Source organism: Pyrus communis, chromosome 6, assembly GCF_963583255.1.
Source record: "Pyrus communis chromosome 6, drPyrComm1.1, whole genome shotgun sequence".
Taxonomy (NCBI): Eukaryota; Viridiplantae; Streptophyta; class Magnoliopsida; order Rosales; family Rosaceae; genus Pyrus; species Pyrus communis.
The window spans coordinates 23853577-23877167 of record NC_084808.1 but is presented as its reverse complement, the minus strand read 5'-3'; the positions used below and the strand labels follow the sequence as shown (position 1 = coordinate 23877167).

Genomic DNA, 23591 nt, shown 5'->3' with positions numbered 1-23591 from the left:
GCCTATAACTGGGCCGTTGGTGTAGTTACATTTAGTGTTATAGGGTCTGATCCGGACGATATTTGTCGGCTTGACTATTGTCTGTCTATGCGAACACCTAACATCCCACATCGTGTAGCAAATACGGGTTGTTTTTCTCATATATGAACAACTAAGTAACATTTTTGTATCCTTATCTCTCGTTACTTCTCGTATTCCAAGCAAGTAAGTATGGCTAAAGAAACAATAATGCATTTGTACCACATTTCACTTATTGCATTGCGTACCATTCAGTGGCGGATCTAGAATTCGAATCTTGGGTGGTCCTAGTTTTAAATGTTCAAGTTTTTTAGATAGAAGATGAATGCAAATATATACATATACATATATATATATATATATATATGTCAAACCCTTGATGAGTGATTTCGAGAGAATTTGTCGAGTTTTGTCCACACAACTTGTTGAAATATGCCTATCATGTATTACATCAAACACATTGTAGGTGCAAAGGGACCTATACAAAACACTCAGAGGGTCTTCAAAAGACCTTCACATGTACATTTCATAAAACTTCGAGTGGTCATGGGACCAACTAGGTCCCAATGTGCATCCGCTTCTAATACCACTCCCAAATAGGATAAAAAACTATAGTGTGAACACCAAGACCACATGGTTTGTCTGGATGTCTCTCACTCGTTATATCATGTCACACCCTTTCACCTGTGATTCATATCCTTCGTGTTTGATGTCGTATCCTCTTTGAATGCTTATTTCTATAATAGAGATAGACCCTACTCATGCACGTAGAATTCCTTTGTATTTAAAGTTGGCGAATGTAGTAGTGAATGGTAAATGTGATTTGAGCGTTTAGTTGGCCAAAATAATATGTCCATATCTTTGCACGTGAACTAAAATACAATGGCAGAGTTATAAAATTTTCATCGGTTAGGCTAGCTTAAAGATGAAATCTTTATAAAAAAAAAAAGAAACGTGATATTGTATTTTTCACAGTATTAGCTAGCTTAAGAAAATTTTTATAAGGTGAGCCAAGAATTTTCGTTATTCAAACAAATTCAAACTTGTACATGTACATGAAGCGATGAGAAAAAGAGATAGTTTGTAAATTGTATTATATAATTAAACCAAGAGAATTCGAACAATAACTAAATATATAGTGGTCTACATTTTATTTTCTACCAAAAGCTACCTAGGCTATAGTCTAAGGTAGCCCTTAATGTGGCTCTGTCAGTGCTAAAATAGTTATGAACAAGAAATTCCAAGAAAATTCAGTCGAAAATTTGATATCTTGAAAGGAAAGGAATATTTAAGCATTATGTGTGGCATGCCTTGCAAGTGTGTCAAAGACCAAAAAGTCCAAGCACCATTTGATGCTCGTCATTCCATAAGTTAAAGGGTTTGTTGGTCTTGTTACATATTCTTGGCGTTGCTTTTGCTTCGTTAATACTTGCTCGTACGTGAAAACTTCCTATGACTTGCCGTGTTTCCAATTCCAACATCAACGGAACCGATAACGCATCAAACGTTATCTCTTTATGGCAAATAACATATATATAACATGAATAAATTTTATATTATTAACTTATTAATTACAATTTTTTCTTCAAATATAACATGAATAAATTTTATATATTAACTTATTAACCACAATTTTTCTTCAATTATACTTGGCATAATAAAATACACGATGCCTTTTAGACCTATCTCAACTCTTGGAGTAAAACTCAACTTTTAGATTTTAAACTCACTCCAACTTGCTCTAACCTTTGGGCCAAATATGAATTTTAACCAAAAACTTATTTTTGGGCCAAATTTTGGTCAGGATACCACACTGAATTAGTGAGCTGGCCCACCACATGTGAATGGAAGCGGCCATTTGAAAGCCAGACGCGGAACTTCACGTGCCCCAACACCACACTACCAGGGCAAGAGCCCACCCTTGTGGGCTTGTCGACCACAATAATGAGCCCAACGGCTCTTGGGTTCAATTGGACGACACATATTCAAATGGACATTTGGTAACGTTCCATATTCAAATTTATTTAATTTTTAGTTTTATATTTATGAATTCATTGAGTTCAACTGCTAAGATCTAGTATGATCAAATTTAATGGTAAAAAAAGATCTAATAGCCCAAAATTAAATCCAACAGCTAAAACAATTGAAAATTTTGTTTCATAATGTTCCATGAATTTCATGGTCTCAGTTTAGTGATTTTTCAATATTAATTGAAATCTAAATATTTTTAAGTTAAAATGTTCATAAGATAAATTAAGATAGTCTACATAACTTCTTTTTTTTATTTTTTTAAATAAGTTACTTTTAAAAAATAGCCTAAATTTATTCTTTAATAATCTCGTGCTAAAAATTTAACCCAAAAGGGTTGGAGCAGAAAAATGTTTCTGGATTAAATTTTTTTAACCCAATGGTTGAAGATGGTTTAAGGGACGAAATCTTTTTTTTTTCTTTTTTTTCTTTTAAAAAAAAAGAAGGTATTAGTTGTGGTTGTAGGGCACATATCACATCGAAATTTAACGATCCAAACCGTTTATTTTTCAAGTTGCACCTCACATATCGTTCTTTCAAAATATTAGCTAAATAAAAAATATTTGAGACATCAAATTGAATTTAAAGAAACTGGAGAATACTTTATTTTATAAGAAACAATGAAATTTCATAGTGATAATTATATAAACAAATAGTTAAGATTGAATTGAATTTTTACAAAAAAAAAATGATCTATAAATAAAAAATTACAAAATAAATAGTTCGAATTGTGAAATTTGACATGAAATAAGCCCCCAACTAATCACTATTTTTGAATAAAATGAGATTTCTTTACCCTATAAGTCCTGATAAAATATATATAAAGCCTTGCAATAATTGATTATCTTTCTTAAATATGTACTACATGAGTGTGGTGGGCCTTTGAATCATAGTATATAAATTGAAGATTGAGTTCCCATATATTTTCAACAATCCTCCTTCGAAGTTCCAACCATGGCAAAGCCAGTCATCTCACTCTTCTCCTTCCTCTCGATCATTTCCCTTCTCACACTCGCGCCTGCAGCCTCGGCTCTCCCACTCTCCACCTCCTCCCGATGGATCGTCGACGAGAGCGGGCAGCGCGTGAAGCTGGCGTGCGTGAACTGGGCGTCGCATCTCGACGCCGTCGTCGCCGAAGGCCTCAGCAAGCAGCCGGTGGATGCAATCGCCAAGCGAATCGCGTCGCTGGGATTCAACTGCGTCAGGCTGACGTGGCCGCTTCTCCTCGCCACGAATGAAACGCTGGCAGCTGTCACTGTTCGGCAGTCGTTTCAGAGCCTCGGCCTTCTCGATTCCATTTCCGGTATCCAGTCCAACAATCCCGCCCTCGTCGATCTCCCCCTCTTGAAAGCTTACCAGGTACGCTGTGATTTTCCCGGGAAACAAACAGAAAAAAAAAAGGAAAAGAAAATATGCTGGTTATTTTATTTATTTTGCTTAATCATGATATGCTGCATGGACCCCACAATCATGCGTAGGATTAGGTACTCTCTTAAGTTAATTTCATGGATTGGTTGCTATGAGGATAACTTTCCAGTGAAGACACGTTAGTCATGATCATCATACTTTAATGAGTATTTTTGTCAACATGATCGACGGCTTATATTGTTTACACGTAAGAGTATCATGTGATAAATATTTGGTGTGTACGGAATTACCTATCGATGTCAGTCCGTCCCTACCCAGGTACCAAATTTTCAACTCTGTGGTTTCAATTATTATTGTTTTAGTCTATGGCGGCAATATCAAGAGTGATTTTTGTTTTACTAAATCAAATTAAATTACACAGTAATTTGGTTGATGGTGACCCTAATTGTACACCGCCATTGTACCTGCCATTTAGTAACTGCATAATTCAATTTTGTCTTTTGCTGGAGCTCAACAGAGGATTCCCCGGAGTTTTTTTTGTTTAACTATCTATATATTATTACGTTGTGTTATTAATTTATGTGTAAAATATTATATTTTATAATATACTTAATACAACTAAAGTATGATTTTATGTCCTTTTAGTTTGGGATAAGATGCACTTTAGTAAAGGAGAAAATTTCTCTCATTATATATCACACATGCTAATTTTATCAGATAAAGACTCGTTGGATGTGTTGTTAAAATGACTGAAACCGTTTTTGATGAAAACGTTTTTAGAATCAATCTTTAGTAAAGATGCAAATAAATTCTGGAGAAACACTTAAAGTGCTTCTTGGAAGAAGCATGTAACAGGGACATTTTGCAGAAGCATTTAAGTGCTTTTAGAACCCAAAAATATTTTCTTTAAAAGCGCTTTCGGTTACTTGAAAAGCGCATTCAAACGAGTTCTAAATTGACAATTAAGTTGTTGTCCTTAAATTGCAAGAATTAATACACCACAAAGACTTAAGTCGTGAAAATTGAAATTACAAGGACTAAAGTGGAGTACTACAAGCATCAAAACCATGCCGGCATGTTATGAACCGAAATTTTTCTCAGCCATGCGAAATACGATTAGGGCCCATGGTGGGCTGGATAGAATTGGGCATTAGACATAACATTGGATTGGTAAAGACCTGGAAGACATGACTTGTAACTCATGTATGAGGATATGTTACTGTATTATGGATTCATAACCTATCATGTGCACTCCTATCCATCTCACATTTTGACACAACAAACAATAGACTAGACTCAAAGTCTATTTTAATTGATCACAACCTACCTCATCCAACACACTAAACGGGGTCTTAGGTTTTAGATGACATGGCTTTATAAGTTTTTAGAGTGACAATAAGGACTCCCTCATAATTTACTATTTCTAATATTCATAAAAGATAATGACTGGTTTATTTTCATATGTTTAGGCAGTGGTTTCTAGTCTTGGGAGCAACAATGTGATGGTTATACTTGATAATCACTTAAGCAATCCTGGGTGGTGTTGCAACAACAACGACGACAGTGGTTTCTTTGGTGACAAGTATTTCAACCCGGACCTTTGGATCACTGGCCTAACTCGAATGGCCACATTGTTCAAAGGCGTCGGTAATGTGGTGGGCATGAGCTTGAGGAATGAGCTGCGAGGCCCCAAACAGAATGTTGACGACTGGTACAAGTAAGTGCGTCATTTCATTTCCAGCTGAAAATGAATTCACGTATTATAACATAAGTGAATAAGTTATCCCACATGGTTCACATGGCATTTTTGTAACATCAATACATAACCTAGGGTTATATCTATCTTACCTGGATTATTTTGGCTAACCTATTTGGTTTATATTTAATAGTGTAGATAGTGGGTTTTTCCCTAGTACAGCATAATTGATGTCTTTCTTTATGCATACGACTGATCAAAACGAATTAATGGTAATTACTTGTAACTTGTATGAAATATCCGTTGTTTAGGTACATGCAAAGAGGAGCTGAGGCGGTGCACTCGGCAAACGCAGACGTGCTTGTCATTCTCTCTGGCTTGAGTTTTGACACGGACTTATCTTTCCTCGCCAAACGACCCGTGAGCCTCACATTTGCCGGGAAAACAGTATTTGAAGTGCACTGGTATGGATTTTCAGATGGGCAGGCGTGGAAGAACGGCAATCCCAACCAAGTGTGCGGCCAAGTATACAATAACGTGAAGAGAAAGTCAGGATTTTTGCTTGACTATGGGTTCCCATTGTTTGTGAGTGAGTTTGGGGTGGACCACAGGGGCACCAATGTAAATGACAACAGGTACTTAAACTGCTTCATGGCTGCTGCTGCTGAATTTGATGTGGATTTTGCTCTGTGGACCCTGGTTGGGAGTTATTATTTAAGGCAAGGTGTGGTGGGTATGGAAGAGTATTATGGAATCTTGAACTGGGATTGGAGCGATATCAGGAATTCAAGCCTAACTCAGAGACTCTCTGTCCTCCAATCTCCTTTGCAAGGTAATACCGTGTTTCAATTTCCTCGTTTAATTTTGCTAGGGTTAGACGCATGTGATTTCTAATGGTTAATTAGATGTGGACCTTGCTCGCCCACATAGGCCACTGATGCAGCACATAATCTTTGTTTCATTGAAGAGATTTGAACCATATGTTTCATTTTTGGAGGGTTGACGCTAATTTGCTTGTGGCAAACATGGGTGTAGAATATCGCTTGTGTCGGAGAGGTTTATTATGTGTTTGTGTTGATTGCAGGGCCAGGCTTAGCTCAATCCAGGATGCATAAAATCATTTTCCATCCAGCCACAGGCCTGTGCGTCCTAAAAGTCGGATTCATTGGCCCTTTGAAGTTAGGTCCATGTTCTCAGACTGGAGCCTGGACCTATTCAACGAGGAAGGTCCTAACGCTGAAAGGAACGTATTTCTGCATACAAGCTGATGGACTGAATAAGCGGGCAGCAGTGGGGATACTTTGCACGACCAGGAATTCGCAATGGGATATCGTTTCGGATTCTAAGTTGCACCTCCAATCTAAGACCATGGATGGTACCGACGTTTGCCTTGACGTAGACTCCAGCAATACCGTTGTCACAAATTCCTGCAACTGCTTGAGCAGAGATAGTTCGTGCGACCCGGGAAGCCAGTGGTTCAAACTTGTCGACAGCACGATAAATTCGTCGCCTAAAAGCCCCATGCTCAAGCTCAACTCAGTCGTGCAAATGATTGAGGCAACTAGCTAATGGCTGAAGCTACTGAACAAGGGACTGGCCATCATAGGAAAGAAAGTGTAGGCTCCTTAATATTTCTATACAATACCAAATGACGCAATTATATATATATGTATGTATGTGTGTGTAAAGAAATAAATATTTGGTCATGGCAGACTAAGAAATTAAGTACGTAGTAGGGTTGATCAAGTAATTAAGGCTGCTTTGTAAGATTATGTGATCCATTATTAGTTGATGTAAAATCATGATTGGAAAGTAATGTAATTCTAAAGTTAGGGTTTGCTTTGGATATCAAAGATCATGTTTGCTAGACAGGTAAGAAGGAAAATATATAACAATGATTGTAATTTGTTTTGTCAAATTTACGACGTGAGATTGTCAAAGCATAGATAATATTTGCATTCATTCCATGTGTGGAGCAACATGTCCATCCTTGTTGAATAAGGTATTTTCAACATAAACTTTCATAATCAAAATCATTGAATTTCTTAAGCATCGTTTAACAATCATTGCTATAAAAAACATTCAAATCAGAATTTTTTTAGTCGTCTAACTGTATCAAACTAATATATCTAATGACGCAAATATATGTTTGTAAAACATAAATTGTTCATGGATTAATTACAAGCTAGGGTTTGATCATGTAAAATTGGTGATTTGAAAGTAATTAGAAAAAAATCATATTCCAACTGTAATTCATGCTTTATTAGGACGAGCAATTGAGAATAAAATTCTAATAATCATGCTTTATTTTGTCTTCTCCATTGTGTAACAACCGCGCTCTAATACAATATTTGCTACAGGAGTGGTCACCTAAAGTCCTAATACAGACAAATGCGGATGTAACCCTTCATTCATGTCTCTTAGTGACGATTTGGGCCTGCTTTTTCGGCCTAGAACTGCTTTTTAAAAAGTGTTAGGTTGCTAGATTGTTCGGTAAAATTCCCACTTTTTACTTATTTTGAAAGTTAGCGGTGGAAAAAAGCAAACTTCACACTTACGCTTGAAAAGCAGCTGCTTTTCTTCCAACTTTTGCTCAAATCGAATTTGGAAGATGTAAAAATTGTGCTTGGCTCAACTTATTTTTCATTCATCCTTAAATGTACAGTATATAGTAAATACAAGTACATTAAAAATGAAAACCTAATAAGAGGCCTAATAATGATATTTTATTCTCTAGTTCTTTAGTCCGGCCGCTGTACCACATATCCGAATTAATGAGCCGTGATGCAAACGTTGTCGAAAGTAAACTAAAGAAGCACTTCTTGGAGATCAACACCGCCGTGTTTAGAATTCACCAATTCTTAATCAACTTCGACTCCTAGAAGCCCCATTATCCAGATCAACACAGTTGCTCATATACTTAGGCAATTAACTTAATGACCCTTGTATTAAAAACTCCTGCTACAAAGCTAATTTATATGTCTATAGTTGTATTAATAAGGACAATTTAGAATAAAGCAGGCAGAACCAAACCAAAAACATAAAAGTCCGCTTTTACATATGGATGTCATGTTTCTCTTATTCAGAACCTAGAAAATTTTCCAAGTACGAAGTTTTTAACCACAAAGCAAGTTAATAGATACGTAGATGATATCATATTTTTAGGGTCATTTAAAATTTGGAGCCATGTGCAAGGGAACTTATTGCACATGCCCAAAACCACCAGCTCCTTACTATGTCTTGCACAATATTAAATGACGCAAACATATAGTTGTAAAGAAATTACCAGCTATTTGGTCGTGGCAGATTAAGAAATTAATTACATACTAGGGTTGATCAAGTAAGGCTGCTCTGTAAAATTATGTAATTCATTAGTTGATGTAAAATTGGTGATTGGAAATTAATTCAAGGTTCGTTTTACTTACCAAAGATCTTGTTTGTTATTCATCATCTAAAGATACTTTTAGAACTCAAATGTTAGATTTTTAGTCATTTAATTGTATCAGATACTTGGACAGTTTATCGTAAATATGTTATTTGGTACATACATTGTCAACTTGCTTCATACATTTGGATGACTAAACAATTTTTCGATTCTAATGATATTTTGGAGGGATCATCCTCAAATAAAAAATAAGAAATTAAACAATTCCGTTTATGATATTTGCACAATAATAATATGTTTGTTGCAAGAGTTGAATATATACATCAAAGTTAGGTGCAAGGTATTATTCATAAATGTATATTGATAGGATTTTTACCACCTAAAAAAGTAGGGATAAAAATATCTAAAATACTTACAAGAGTAACAAGGTTATCACAATATAGTCGGCTCAAGCAAGGTCATTCTTCACATGATTCTTAAAACAATTTCTATTTAAAACCAATTGTTAATTAATTATTTAAAACAAAGTTTCGAAAATATTGATTTTATGTCTTCAAATTATAAAAATGAATTTAATAAAAACAATTTAAAAGGTTTGGCAAAAGGAATATAACTAAAAGAAAACAGTTTTGAAAATCAATTTAAAAAAACATTAGGGTTCCGCCGTTACATTAACAATTCTATGTAGTTCCTCCCAATTACTTATGAATTGCCCATTTATATTTTGAAAGTTAGGTTTTCCTAAAGTAAGTTATATTTGGACCTCGAATCTATAACGTATATCAAACATGCAATCCGTCCAGACATTCGGATCAAATGTGAACATGAAAGACTTATTAAGCATTATGAAAACCCTTTGAAAAACCAAGCAACCTTGACGGCGTGGTGTTCACCCTAACACTATGTTTGGATGAAGAATTTCTAAATTATCACAGAATTTTAAATGACGGGAATTACAAATGATAGTAATTAAATTCTCGTTAATTGAAATTTCATTGTTTGGATGTTGGATACATAGAAATTACAAAAATGACAAGAATTCCAAATTTCATTGTTTGGATATTCGCTAGAATTTGTATTATATAGAGGAATACAAATTTGAATAAAAACGTTAAACTAGTTATAAATCATCAGGGTTAAAGTCATCAAACAAAAATGAGACATTAGTTAAAAAATCACCAAGTTGATTCAAAATGATACATCAGCAAGACAATGGTTAGTTAAAACCAGAGTCTAAATTTTTCAACAATTAATAGTTGCAATAATGTGATGAGTCTGCAATAATATGATAGAGTTGATTGAAGTAGGAAAATCTCAGTAAAGCACCCTTGCAAATGTTAATGAACTTTCATGACATGCAAGGCTTTTTTTTTTTTTTTTTTTTTTTTTTTGAAAACTAATATCTTACTGAAAAACACTAAAATGGAAAATATAATGAAAACAATCCTATGCGCCTCGTGAAGTAAACAATAATACCATTTTTTTTTCTTCTCAACTGGAAGTGTCTTCAACATGAGAAATTGCTTGTCATTTTCGATTAACCAAGCACATGCTTTGATTTGTTCTTCACTAAGATTTGGTATTGCATTTACTTCATCATATACCTTTGTTGGATCAAGCTTCTTTGCGTCTGCACAAATATAGTCTTGAAAGGATGAAGCCATCCATCTTGGCAAGTGAATCTGCAATCATATCTTTAGGGGTGATTGGTTTTCTCTTTGTATGAGGCACATCAACAAAATTTGTTGGCTTTCTCTTGCTTTGAGTCTTCTGACCATTGGCTGAAGTAGTATCATTAACAATTTCAATATCTTCTAAACCTTGTTTATCATCCAAACCAATATGATTAGGTTCATTATGCGGACGAGCAGCTTCAAAACCTGTTTCAGCACCCTCACCCGTGACTTTATCTTTGCCACACAAATCCACTATATCATCCCAATTTGGAATGACCTTCCAACAAAAACTTTCAGCACCACTATGTGACTAACAGTCAAAACATAAAAATCAAAAAGCAAACCATAAGTATAAGAATAGTTAAAAGAATATCACACACACAAAAGAAAAGCAATGATTTTGTCATACCTTCACGTACTTTTGCCAGACATAGTCTTCATCTACACTTATCATCTTTTTGGTTGCATCCCAACTAAATCCACTTTGACTTAGTATATCACTCACTATTGAGAAGAACACTCTTACTATACCAATGCATGACAATGACAATAACATATATAATTGTACCGACAATAATTTTCCTTTTTTTCCCTATTTTCCTCTTCATTTATAGCACACTTTCGCTTTAACCTCGTTAACATGTCTACAACATTAGTATTTTCCATACATGTTTGAATATATGAACAAAGATATATTGTGATATGCAACAATAGTTATGGGATATGCAACTTTTTGTTTTAACCAAAAGTTGTAGATATACATGTAGTAGACGCACAAGGTTTTTGAGGCAAGAAATTAAGAGTGAGGTTATGCAATCAAAAAACATATGAGGCAAAAGTGAACAGAAAAGAATGAGTAGCCATGCAAGTTACATTCAAATCAACAGTTGGTTCGTAAAGATAGAACGATCTGACATTAGTATCATGAGAGTAATTCTTTTACATTCAAATCAACAGTTGATTCGTAAAGATAGAACGATCTGACATTAGTATCATGAGAGTAATTCTTTCTTTCAATTACTGCTTTGGTGGCTTAACAAAATCATCACATTCAATCTTGGCTATTGTTAACCTTCAAAAGAACATTTGTAATAAGGAACTTCTGAACTAATACCAAAGGCCATCAAAAACTAAAAATGGAGGACTACTAGATTATGTTTTCTTTTCTTCTAGTGAAGGAAACAATTCAAGGGAAGAGCCAATAATGTGTATCCCCCTACCCACCACCACCAAAAACCTTCCCTTTTTCCCAAACAATGTTACAGACCCAAAAACCTTCCCCCTTTCCCAGATAAGGTTACATACCCAATACACAATTCAATTGGGGAAAAAATCCTAATAAGCACACCAAGCGTATGACTATCAGCAAAGTTCACAATTGCTATAAAAAATATACCCAAAAAGCTAAAAATAATTCAAGAAAGAAGAGAGAAGAGGTTGACCTAGAACGAAGGAAGAAGATGAAGCACGAGCGAGAATCCCTTCGAAGATTGGAGAGTTAACAGAGTGAAGATGCAACCCTTTTATTGTGAACTTTGGTGCTAATTATCCCAGTTTGACACCCTAATCATGAAATTTCAAATTTGGTGCATGCAAGATTTCCAAACGATGAATTTTGGGTTCTTGTTGTTGTTGGAATTGTGAAATTCCACCTATTTAGACGGAAATTAAGCTTGGATATCTTCATCCCCAATTTCCCCTTTTTTCCCATAGAAATTGGCTATTCTCACGCTACAAGTTCCCAAATGAGGGAAAATTGCTTTCCCATCCCAAATTCTGTATTTTAAATGAAATTATGTTTTATTTTACTATATCCAAACAGAGTGTAAGTGAACTTACAATTATTAACCACAATAAATCATAGCCAATTTCAAAGAACCTTCAGACCAAAATTGCATCAAATTACTTTTTTAAACATCCTAATGATGGCCAATCATCACAACTATTAGATAGTTTCAAACACGAAGATTAATAATTCAAAACATACATGCATAATATCATAAGTAAATTGAAAAGAACCTACATATTTTTGCAAAGCTTGTGGCCTTGCTCTAGCAAAAGGAATTAGTTACGCATAATCATACTTAAAAAGCAAAATATCATAAAGAAGAAAATGATTGAAGACACCTTGTAAAATGAAGTTGAATGGTCAAATAGCTCTCTAAGCTTAGTTTTCCAAAGTGGTGCTTAGAGGACCATAATGGCCGAATAAGCCTTATTTAACTACTATAAAGCCTTCCTATGAAAGGTCTTCAAAAAACTAGGAACAAAATAATAAAACAATAACTTAAAATCACAATCTAAATCAAGGTAGGAAATTTGGCCAATCGAAAAATTCCCACATTTTGGGACCATCATGGCCAAAACATGTCCAAAATGACTTGAATTAAAGCTTAGGATGTCCTCGGCAAGTTTGTAGAAGAACCCAAGTCCAAGAACCACATCTTGAAGCCCAAATCGCAAATGAGCCTTGCAGCTCAATCTGCCAACATTGCGTGTTGTACCAAAATTAATTTGCTCAATCAAATACTTCGGGATAAAATTCTAAAATTTTGACACAACCTTCTTGACAGACTCACGAACCCTCTCCAATTGGAATTATTAAAAAAATTCCACTGGTTGATCATTTTATACCAAAAATGAGTTTGCATGTCCTACATTAAAAATATAGAATAAAACATCAAAATCTCACCAAAATAATTACTAAAGTATACCAAAAATAAGAAAAAATATATAAATAAAATCGCCTCATCGTGTATTTAGTAAAAAACCTTGTAATAATTTACACAATCCGAAGCATGATAAATGTATACCGGGTAAAAAGCCTTGTAAATTGTAAATTTTTTTATCTAATTGTTGTGAAGTGCATGGAGTGAACTGCATGGAGTGTGGTGGGCCTATCAATCAGCAGTATATAGATTAAGAGCTCCCATAAATTCTCAACTAACTTCCTAGCCATGTCGAGGCCGATCATCTCACTCTTCTCCTTTCTCTCCATCCTTTCTCTCATCGCAGTCCCAGCCCTCCCACTCTCCACCCACACGCGGTGGATCGTCGACGAGAATGGGAGGCGCGTGAAGCTGGCCTGCGTAAATTGGGTGTCGCATCTCGACACTGTCCTTGCCGAAGGCCTCAGCAAGCAGCCGGTGAACGCAATCACCAAGCGAATCACGTCGCTGGGGTTCAACTGCGTCAGGCTGACGTGGCCGCTTTCCTTGGCCACCAATTCGACGCTGGCAGAAATCACTGTTCGTCAGTCGTTTCAGAGCCTTGGGCTGCTCGGTTCCATTTCTGGTCTCCAGTCCAACAATCCCGGCTTCGTCGATCTCTCCCTTATAAAAGCTTTCCAGGTACAAGTTCTCTGATTTTCACAGGAAAAATAATGTAGGTACTTTTTTAGGGGTTGTTAAAAGGGTAATGTTACAGAGATTAAATTTGTAAACTAAATAATACGTCATCAATAAGAATAAACATATTTATCAATGTTTAAGTAAGAAATCAATAATCAACTTTCATGTCATTTAGTTTTTAAAACTTTATTTACAAATTTAGTCTCTCTAGCATTACTTGTTACTATATTATTTCTTTAAAAAAGTCATTCTACGTGTCAAATATTGAGTGATATAAAATGAAAAATATAATTGAGGTGAGTTTTTATTTTCGTTTGCTTAACTATGATATTCTGCATGGACCCCACAAGTATTTGTATGAGAAATTTTTTAGTGTACCGAAAATACGGCTTGTTGCATTAAGTGTTATGGTTTGACCATATGAGTGGGGAGTAATTTTTTTCTTCAAATGTCCATCTATTTGTATTATGACATTAATGTTCCAGATTACATTTCTACACTAAAAAATCTCTGTCGGTGAGATTAGTTTTTCTGCAAGAGACCGTATGCACTGAAAACTTATTTGGCAAGTTCTTTAACTTTTAAAAATTGAAAGCCAAAGTTTGAAAATTATTAAAAGTGAGTTTCCGATTGGTTTTCATTACCAAACAAGTCAAGAACAACTTTAAATGAAGAGCTACAATCTTACAAAATCCAGAATAGACTGGCTCATAGATTGAAACAAATGAGTCCAATGACTAAAGATAATCGTTATATATCTCGGTCCATGCTATCATGATATTTACAAATTTCTTTTCTATAAATCCGTAGTCGACAATGTTAGCACTTGCATCTGCAGAATAAATAACCCAATAAATTGTTGTGCACCATCGGACATTAACACTGCAACCTGGTATTACTAATCTAATTATTGTAACATTGATAAATGACAAGTTCTGTTATACGCATGTTTTAACACGAGTGTAAATTAAAAAAATTATTGATCATAAGAAATAAAAGTTCGGAATTGTTTGATAACCATTTCGTTTTTAGTTTTCATTTTTTTGAAAATTGAAATGTTTTTTTTGGTAACGACTTTAAGTTTTGAAAACTAAAAACCAAGACGTACGTGAACATCCAAGGCCAATTTTTAAAAACTCAAGAAAGTAATTTTCAGTTTTTTGGCAAAAAAAAATGAAAACTGAAAGTAATTATGAAACAAGATTTCGATTTTCAGATTTAAAAAAATAAAATAAAAACAAAAAGTATAAAGTAAAAACGAATTGGTTATTAATTAAACGGCCAGTTTCATATGACATGGTTTTAAATTAGGGGTGGCTGATTACCTGCAGAACAGACTAGAGAGGTGAAGATCGAGAGTCTACATGTTCCAATTTTACTTTACAGGTTTATTAGTTTAAGCAAGGTTAATAACTGCTTATTACGTTCACGTGTAGGCGGTGGTTTCTAGCCTTGGGAAAAACAATGTGATGGTTGTACTGGACAATCACATAAGCAAGCCTGGGTGGTGTTGCAGCAACACTGACGGCAATGGTTTCTTCGGCGACAAGTATTTCAACCCTGACAATTGGATCCTTGGCCTAAGTCGAATGGCAGCGTTGTTCCATGGTGTGCGCAATGTGGTGGGCATGAGCTTGAGGAATGAGCTGCGAGGCCCCAAACAGAATGTTAACGATTGGTACACGTAAGTGCGTCATTTCATTTCAAGCAAACTCACATAGTATAACATAAGTGAATTGGTTATCTCAAGTGGCGATATCCAAGTACATCACAATGATTTCTTTGTGGTATGCATATACCACTGATAAAAACGAATTAATGGTAATGAACTATACTATTATGAACTATGCATGGTATAGGTACATGCAAAGAGGAGCTGAGGCAGTCCACAAGGCAAACCCAGATGTGCTTGTCATTTTCTCTGGCCTGAAGTTTGACGCAGACTTGTCTTTCCTCGCCAATCGACCAGTGAAGCTCACATTTTCTGGGAAAACGGTATATGAGGTTCACTGGTATGGATTTACAGACGGGCAGGAGTGGAAAAGCGGCAACTCCAATCAAGTGTGCGGCCATGTGTACAATAACGTGAAGGGAAGATCAGGTTTTTTGCTTGACAGAGGATTTCCGTTGTTTGTGAGCGAGTTTGGTGTGGACCAGAGGGGCACCAATGTAATTGACAACAGGTACTTAAACTGCTTCATGGCTGCTGCTGTTGAACTTGATGTGGATTTTGCTCAGTGGAGCCTGGTTGGGAGTTATTATTTAAGGCAAGGGGTGACGGGTATGGAAGAGTATTATGGAATCTTGAACTCGGATTGGAGTGGTATCAGGAATTCAAGCCTAACTCAAAGAATATCTGTCCTCCAAACTTCTATCAAAGGTATAGTGTGTTCGATTTCTTGGTTCGATTTTTCTAAGGTCAGTCTCCCAGATATGCATGCTAGTGATTTTTTACTCGAAAATTCCTGCGCGCTCATGGGAGACTGATACAACCAATATGTTATTTTAAACTAACATAAATTGTTGGGATGGAAATTTGAACTCGGGTTGATAGGGGAGACCACATCCGCTCTAGCCAATGTGTGCCACGTGCACGTCTGCTCAAATTTACATACTTAGGATTAATGTACTTGTGGTGTTTGCAGGGGCAGGTTTACATACACCCACGTTGCATAAAATCATATTCCATCCAGCCACAGGCCTCTGCCTCCTAAAAGTTGGAACCCGTGGCCCTTTGAAGTTAGGTCCATGCTCTCAGACTCAAGGCTGGACCTATTCATCCACAAAGGTCCTATTGCTGAATGAAATAAAATTCTGCATACAAGCTGATCAACTGAATAAGCCGGCAGTATTGGGAATACCGTGCACCACCCCGAATTCGCAATGGGAGACCATTTCGGATTCCAAGATGCACCTTCAATCTAAGACCACGGATGGTACTGAAGTTTGCCTGGATGTAGACTCCGACAAAACCATTGTCACAAATGCCTGCAAATGCTTAAGCGGAGACAGTTCGTGCGACCCCGCAAGCCAGTGGTTCAAAGTCGTGGACAGCTTGATAAATTCGACGCCATCGAAGGAAGGTTTGGTAAGCGTAGGAAATAAAAATTAGGTAACTAATGACCGAAGCTACCAAAGGAGGATCTTGTACTTTATGTCTAAAGACGCAAATATGTGTTTGTAAAATAAAAATGTGGTCACGGCAGATTAAGATGGAAAGTAATTCAGGTTCGCTTTGCATATCAACGATCTTTTTTTTGTTAAAAGCCTATATACCGAAGTGGTTGCCTAAAGGAGTAGAAAAAAATTCGAACTGTAATTCATGTCTCTTAAGACGAGCAAACAAGAATGAAATCCTAATTATTATGTTTTATTCTGTCTTCACATTTGCCAAATAATTGTGCTCTGATACCATGTAAGAAGTAGTAGAATTAGAATTGCATATAACCAGTATAATTAATATGTATTCACTTATTGGTCAAGACTTCATATAAACTAGAGACTTGCACACGAATCAGAAAATCATTTTTGAGTATGTACTTTCCAATATTAGGCTTGGAGGCGATAGATGACCGATTGGTGCACTACTGATTGTATAGTGTTATCGTTATCACCACGTCTTTTGTTTGGCCACACTCAAATAGAGTGGGTCCAATGCAGATGGATTCCGCTCTTTGTGAGTGTGGCTGGAAAGACGTGGTCCACTGCCAGATCCATTAACTGCCAGTCTGTCGCATTATTCCAATTTCTAGCTGCTAGGACAACAAAGAAAGCTTGTACTGCCTGTGGTTTTACCATATCAAGTTTATTCCATGGACCAGTTGCCCAAGAAGAACATAGAACAGCAGCCTAGGATTTCCATAAATAGTTAAAAAATAAATGCTCGACAATTCCTCACACTCACACGGTTGTAAGAAACCTAGGCTTGAGAGTTACAAGCAACCCATTCTGCATGTATAGTGTGGTCGTCAACTTTGGAACTACATTATGTTCTTCAACAACTTTAACCTCATACCTCAACAGAATGGCAGCAGCCACCATTTTCATCTGCATGTAGGCAAACTTCTTCCCCAAGCACAACCTCGGACCAGCGTTAAACACCGGATACTTGAACTGATTCTCGCTCACAAACGCCCCGTCTTTAATCCATCTTTCAGGCTTAAACTCCAAGCAATCTCGTCCCCATATGGACTCGATTCGCGCCATGGAGAAAATCGAGTATAGAACCCGGCCTCCCTTTTTCACCATGGTGCCATCAGGGAACACATCGTCTTCAACAACCTCTTTGATGTCAATTGGCACTGCTGGGTAAAGCCTCAGTGATTCTGACAATGCTGCTTGTAGATACACCATTTTCTTTAGTTCTTCCACTGTAAAAATTGGATTTTTCTGACTGCATTCGCGTCCGCCTAAAATGTCGTTGACTTCTTTGAGAATTTTGTTTTCCACTTTTTGGTTTTTTTGCACCAACCAAAAGAACCATGCTAAGGCCACAGAGCTTGTGTCCCTCCCAGCTAAAATAAAACTTATGCAGAAATCTGTTAGGAACTTATCCGAAAAGCGCCTTTGTTTTCCTTGTCCTTGTGGGTTTTGATCAGTGTACTCCATAAGCCTAGACAGGAGATCAGACCTATCTTTTAACCCGCTGAGCTTAATTAATTCGTTCCATCGTGCTGTCACTACCTTCCCGGCAAAGTCATGCACGATTCCAATTGATTCTTTGAGCCTCCTCTCGTACCCCATTTCGAAGAACTTCATAACCTTCCACACAAAAGGTGGAACCATGAACCTGAAGAGAGTCAGTTCAGTGGCTTCTTCGAAAGCTTTCGCGAAAGGAATTTCAGGCAAGTCAAAAGCCAAGCAACCTGGATCAATACCAAGAGCCGTGATGCAAATGTTGTCGAAAGTAAACCGAAGAAGCACTTCTTGGAGATCAACAACACCATTTTTAGAACACACCACATGCTCCATCAACTTCAATAGCTTGTCGTGCACCAAAACTTGCATGGAAAGAAACGAGTGGTCCGAAAACCGGCTCGAATGCATCTCCGAAGTTGCAATTCTTCTCTGTTCCTTCCACATTTCGCTGTCCGCATTAAAAATCCCATCCCCGAGCAAATCACGAAACCTCTCCCTGTAGTACTGGCCTTTTGGGAAGTTGATAAATCTTGTTTTGAGCATGTACTCGATTTTCGAAGGATCGATGGTCACAATCCCGTGGGCCCCGCCGAACCACATTCCCCTGAAGCGAAAGGTTCCTCCGGCCCTGATCAGAGCTGGGGTTGCCCAATCGTAGATGTTGGATATGTTGAGAAAAAGTGAGGGTGCGATCCCCACTACTGGCCATAGCATTGGACCCTTGTTGGTAAACTTTTCTAGCAAGCAAGTGAATATGAAAAGACCAAACAGGGCAAGAACTGCATCCCAGAAGCCTACCAAGTTTATAATTTCGGAGATAAAAAACATGTTTGTCAATTATTCTTTTGTGAGCTTAGTACTTGAGAAATGAAGTTTTAAGGTTGCTAGTTTCATATGAAATGTGCCACCTGCTTTTTTGACCCCAAGTAGAGGAGAAATTTTTTATTGTGCTTAGAATTGGGATGGTACACCACGTGTCATTGAATAAACGGAGGGAAATTTCATTTTTTAAGTTGTTAGTTTTTTTAACACAAGTATCTCATCACTTGCTTTATAAAAAAATATCATCACTTATATAGTGACACGTGATGTTCTACTTCGTGTTCGGGCATAGTGAAACATCCCCCCACATGGAGGGATTAAATTAGAGATTCTTCGGCCGCATGAGGAATTTTTCTAAATGTCATGTAGTCAAGCGGGTACTCCACGTGTCATAAAATAAGTGAAGAGATGGGAAAAAATATATCATTTTTTCACTTGTATTATGACATATATGTAGAGAACCGCTTGAATATTTGGCAATTGGAAAAATCTCTCCAAACGCATATACTATGTATTGAGAGATTTTTCAGTGTAATTATTGTTGAGAATGGATCTCACTTGATGGGAGGAGCGACCTCAAATAAGCTTATAAGAGCTTGTTTGGACGTGCTTTTAAAATGATTGAAAGCGCTTTTGGTGAAAATGTTTTTAGAACCAATCCTTAGTAAAAATGCAAGTAAATTCAGGAAAAGCACTTAAATTGCTTCTTGAAAGAAGCATATAACTGATGTTTCTTGCATAAACCACTTCAAGTGCTTTTGGAACCTAAAAAGATTTTTTTTAAAAACGCTTTCAGTCATTGTAAAAACATATCCAAACGAGCCCAAAGTTAGAAAATTACGCTTTCATTACGGTCGTACAAAATAACAATTACTTAAAATACGTTCGTATCCGCCCAAGGGTTAATAGGTCGGCTCCATAATGACAATTAATTCTATAATGTATCCCCAATTTTCTTTAACTCTCTCCACATACTTTATGACGGGTGATGTATCGGCTTATGTTTTTGCATATATGGAAAAATCTCTCCTACTTTACTGTGCTTATTTCGTTTTGAATAAAAGCATGTTTTCCGAGAAAAGAGAATCAAATTAGCGAGAGAATAAAGTGGGTAGGAGTTGAAGTAATAAAGGAGATCAATAAGTTGGGTGGCAATTAAGTAAATGTGGTTAGCATGTTAATCCGTTGAACTAGATGTGTTTAAAATGTTAACGTGTATATCAAAAGCTATGCTTGACCAACTTTAATTATAAACTTCTCAACTATAATTTTTTGCTTAAGTAAACATTTTTGGAAATCCCTTAAATAAAAGCGATACAGGAGAAAAAGAAAGACAACTACTCGTTTATCAAGCAATGGTAGCAGTTGGGCATTAACCTTAAACAAGGCAACAGAAAAAGAAGATTAATGTTAGAGAGACCAAATTTCTAAATTAAATTATGTGGACATTGATGATTAAATTATTACTTAAGTAATGATTAATGTGTTTATTTTTTATTAGTGAAACATCATTTGATTTAAAATTTTGATCTCCCTAACATTATTCGAAAAAAAACACAACTACTTGTTTATCATTTCGAACACCTAAATTAAAAATCATATAAAGGGAATTAGAATCAAAGTCAATTGACGATGGATGAAGAACCTCATTATATTCTACATTATCATTTTAAACAATCAAAGTTTAATTGTCTAATAAATTATGATAGTTGTTATTCGCTCTCTAAAAATGTTATATACACTCTAAATATGTAACTCACAAAAAAAAGTTTATATAGCTAAAAAGAGTGTATGATGACAATCTTTTTTTGAACCAAATTGTAAACCAAACGATACATCACCGATAAAAAACAAGCATGTTAATCGACATTTAATTAATAATTAATTATCTACAATCACATCATTTGATTTGCAAATTTAGTTTACAATATTTGATCTCCCTATCATTCCACTATTTTTAATTATTAATAACATAACCCCAAATTTTTTATCCAATTCAACCGGGTATATCCTTCTACCAGACTGCCATTTAACAATTCGCATCTCGAAATTAATTTGTATTTTGCCGAAGAAATAGGATGCATCGTTTTGGGGGGTAATTTAAAGTTGTAATGACCTAGGGATAATCTCATACTCTCCTTATAAAAAAGGGTATCTCAGACTCTCACTTAAGTTTCTGAAGGCATATTAAAATATAATTTCTCTGCAAGAAGGGCATTCTGTATGAAAATGTACGTTACTAATCCAAATGTGTTGAGGTTGCACTTAAGAACAAAATTTAACAAGAAATTATATTACTATAACGTTTAGTCGTAGACGTGGATAAAGATCATTATATACTTTTTGTACTCAACTTTAAATTGACGCTCCATATGTTTCTCTTTCTCGAATTTTCTTCCCCGTCCGTACAACCGAGAGCATTCACCCTCAAACTAAACCAAAACACTACGGATCAAACTTGGTGTTTCCAGATTCTTACTCTTCTCGAACCCTAGAACACGGTGATACCTTTTGTTAAGTGGTTTGACTTCGAAAACCTGAGACTCCATAAGCTCCAGCGAGGGGTGTAATTTTCTCCGACATGATCGCGATTAAGGCGCTAATTGGATGATTTATGCGTATTTTCCCAATGAGGGGCATGATGGTAATACTGCATCCTCTGGAATTTGTTACTTACTTATCGGGACAACAGTGAGTTTTGGTATTACGAGCTGCAAACCATAATATTGAGAGTTTAATTGTTGAACTCGTTAAGCAAGTGGATATCTAGGTCCATCTACGTTTAGTTGTTTATTTATTGTTTGGGCTTAACCCAAAGATACCACACACTCATCTTCGGGACACGTGACGCCTACGGGGTGTGTAGATGAAGTTTTTCTATTTTCGGTATTGTTTTCAGTACAACTATTTTAACTTCACTTTATTATATACGTACTTCGACGTTACGCTATTGTAACATCCCACATCGTCCAGGAGAGTGGATCATGTAAGCCTTATATGTATATTCCCATCTCTACCTAGCACGAGGCCTTTTGGGAGCTTACTGGCTTCAGGTTCCATCGGAACTTCGAAGTTAAGCGAGTTTGCGCGAGAGCAATCCCATGATGGGTGACCCACTGGGAAGTTCTCGTGTGAGTTCCTATAAACAAAACCGTGATGATGTGGTCGAGGCCCAAAGCATACAATATCGTGCTACGGTGGAGTTGAGTCTGGAATGTGGTGGGGGCTCGAGCTAGGATGTGACATACAAAACCGTGATGACGTGGTCGAGGCCCAAAGTAGACAATATCGTGCTACGGTGGAGTTGAGTCTGGAATGTGGTGGGGGCTCGAGCTAGGATGTGACAATCATCCTTTAAGAAAAAAAAATATATATATATATATATATAATAAGCATATTGCTGATTCTACATGTCCACATTTTAAAACTGAAACTTTCACTCAAGGAATACCATAAGAAATTTAATCAAAGGAGAAATTAGGTTCTAATTATTCTTTTTCATTGACCAAAACCTTATTTCTTTGTAATTTTTTTATCAAGGTTCTTAGGCTTTAATGAATGTCATTATTTCAATATACAACATAATTACATTAAATTTGTAAAATATTCACTTAGTGTGAGAAAAATTACATATGGTATACCGTATATTTATATTTTATGGCTAAACTTTGTATCTTATATTTATATTTTTAGTTTGTACCCACTTTTAATTTGCAACCCTATTTTCAAATTTGTACTATTTTCTTTTTAGTTTTAATTTGCACCCATTTATTAATTTATTTTTGTGCCCATATTTTGCTAGGTAGAGATGAGAATATACATATAAGGCTTACAAGATCCACTCCCCTGAGCGATGTGGGATGTTAGGCCAAAATTTGTATCTTATATTTATATTTTTAGTTTGTACCCACTTTTAATTTGCAACCCTTTTTTCAAATTTGTACTATTTTCTTTTTAGTTTTAATTTGCACCCATGTATACCCTAGAGATGAGAATATACATATAAGGCTTACAAGATCCACTCCCCTGGGCGATGTGGGATGTTAGGCCAATCCTGATACCAAATTGTCACATCCCGACCCGGGCCCTCACCACATCCCGGGCTCGACTCCACCGTAGCACGATATTGTCCGTTTTGGGTCCCAACCATGCCCTCACAGTTTTGTTTCTGGGAACTCAGATGAGCAGAACTTCCTAGTGGGTCACCCATCCTGGGAATGCTCTGGCCCCTTTATCGCTTAACTTCGGAGTTCCTACAAAAATCGAAGCCAGTGAGCTCCCAAAATGCCTCGTGCTAGGTAGAGATGTGAATATACATATAAGACTTACATGATCCACTCCCCTGGACAATGTGAGATGTTACATTATAAATCTCATAAGATATCAAACAATTAATGTCAAGACTATAGAAATATAAACATTAATAATAATATAATAAGGTGTACAAAATCAAGGGACTTTGATCAAACTTTGAATACTATTAAGATTTTAATAAAAAAAATGTTAAAGACTAAAGACCGCATCCCTTTTTCAAAACTTGTATCTGAAGATCAATTTTATGGGCGGGTGATCTGTATAATGTTATCTAATTTGTGTAGGTTATGCGCCCA

At 36.1% G+C, this 23591-nt stretch overlaps 3 protein-coding genes across 3 annotated transcripts; 2 read left to right on the top strand and 1 right to left on the bottom strand.

The window, feature by feature from the left end:
• The first annotated feature begins 2981 nt into the window (after positions 1 to 2981).
• Positions 2982 to 7028, top strand: LOC137736700 (glycosyl hydrolase 5 family protein-like). Its single transcript, XM_068475935.1, has 4 exons — positions 2982 to 3405; positions 4884 to 5131; positions 5422 to 5942; positions 6195 to 7028. Exons 1-4 carry the CDS (start codon positions 3001 to 3003, stop codon positions 6677 to 6679), a joined length of 1659 nt encoding a protein of 552 aa, XP_068332036.1. The 5' UTR covers positions 2982 to 3000; the 3' UTR covers positions 6680 to 7028.
• A 6100-nt stretch (positions 7029 to 13128) lies between these two features.
• LOC137736713 (glycosyl hydrolase 5 family protein-like) lies at positions 13129 to 16855 on the top strand. Its single transcript, XM_068475950.1, has 4 exons — positions 13129 to 13521; positions 14958 to 15205; positions 15381 to 15901; positions 16167 to 16855. Exons 1-4 carry the CDS (start codon positions 13129 to 13131, stop codon positions 16631 to 16633), a joined length of 1629 nt encoding a protein of 542 aa, XP_068332051.1. The 3' UTR covers positions 16634 to 16855.
• Positions 16856 to 17421: 566 nt separating this feature from the next.
• LOC137736714 (cytochrome P450 86B1-like) lies at positions 17422 to 18987 on the bottom strand. The gene has a single exon (XM_068475951.1). The coding sequence runs from the start codon at positions 18985 to 18987 to the stop codon at positions 17422 to 17424; it is 1566 nt and encodes a 521-aa protein (XP_068332052.1).
• Positions 18988 to 23591: the final 4604 nt, after the last annotated feature.

Excerpts from the sequence above, each read along its gene's own strand:
- LOC137736700 (XM_068475935.1), top strand. The coding sequence starts at position 3,001 with ATGGCAAAGCCAGTCATCTCACTCTTCTCCTTCCTCTCGATCATTTCC. Across the intron at positions 3,406-4,883 it reads CCCTCTTGAAAGCTTACCAG|GCAGTGGTTTCTAGTCTTGG; the intron begins GTACGCTGTGAT and ends TCATATGTTTAG. Across the intron at positions 5,943-6,194 it reads CCTCCAATCTCCTTTGCAAG|GGCCAGGCTTAGCTCAATCC; the intron begins GTAATACCGTGT and ends TGTTGATTGCAG.
- LOC137736713 (XM_068475950.1), top strand. The coding sequence starts at position 13,129 with ATGTCGAGGCCGATCATCTCACTCTTCTCCTTTCTCTCCATCCTTTCT. Across the intron at positions 13,522-14,957 it reads CCCTTATAAAAGCTTTCCAG|GCGGTGGTTTCTAGCCTTGG; the intron begins GTACAAGTTCTC and ends GTTCACGTGTAG. Across the intron at positions 15,902-16,166 it reads CCTCCAAACTTCTATCAAAG|GGGCAGGTTTACATACACCC; the intron begins GTATAGTGTGTT and ends TGGTGTTTGCAG.
- LOC137736714 (XM_068475951.1), bottom strand. The coding sequence starts at position 18,987 with ATGTTTTTTATCTCCGAAATTATAAACTTGGTAGGCTTCTGGGATGCA.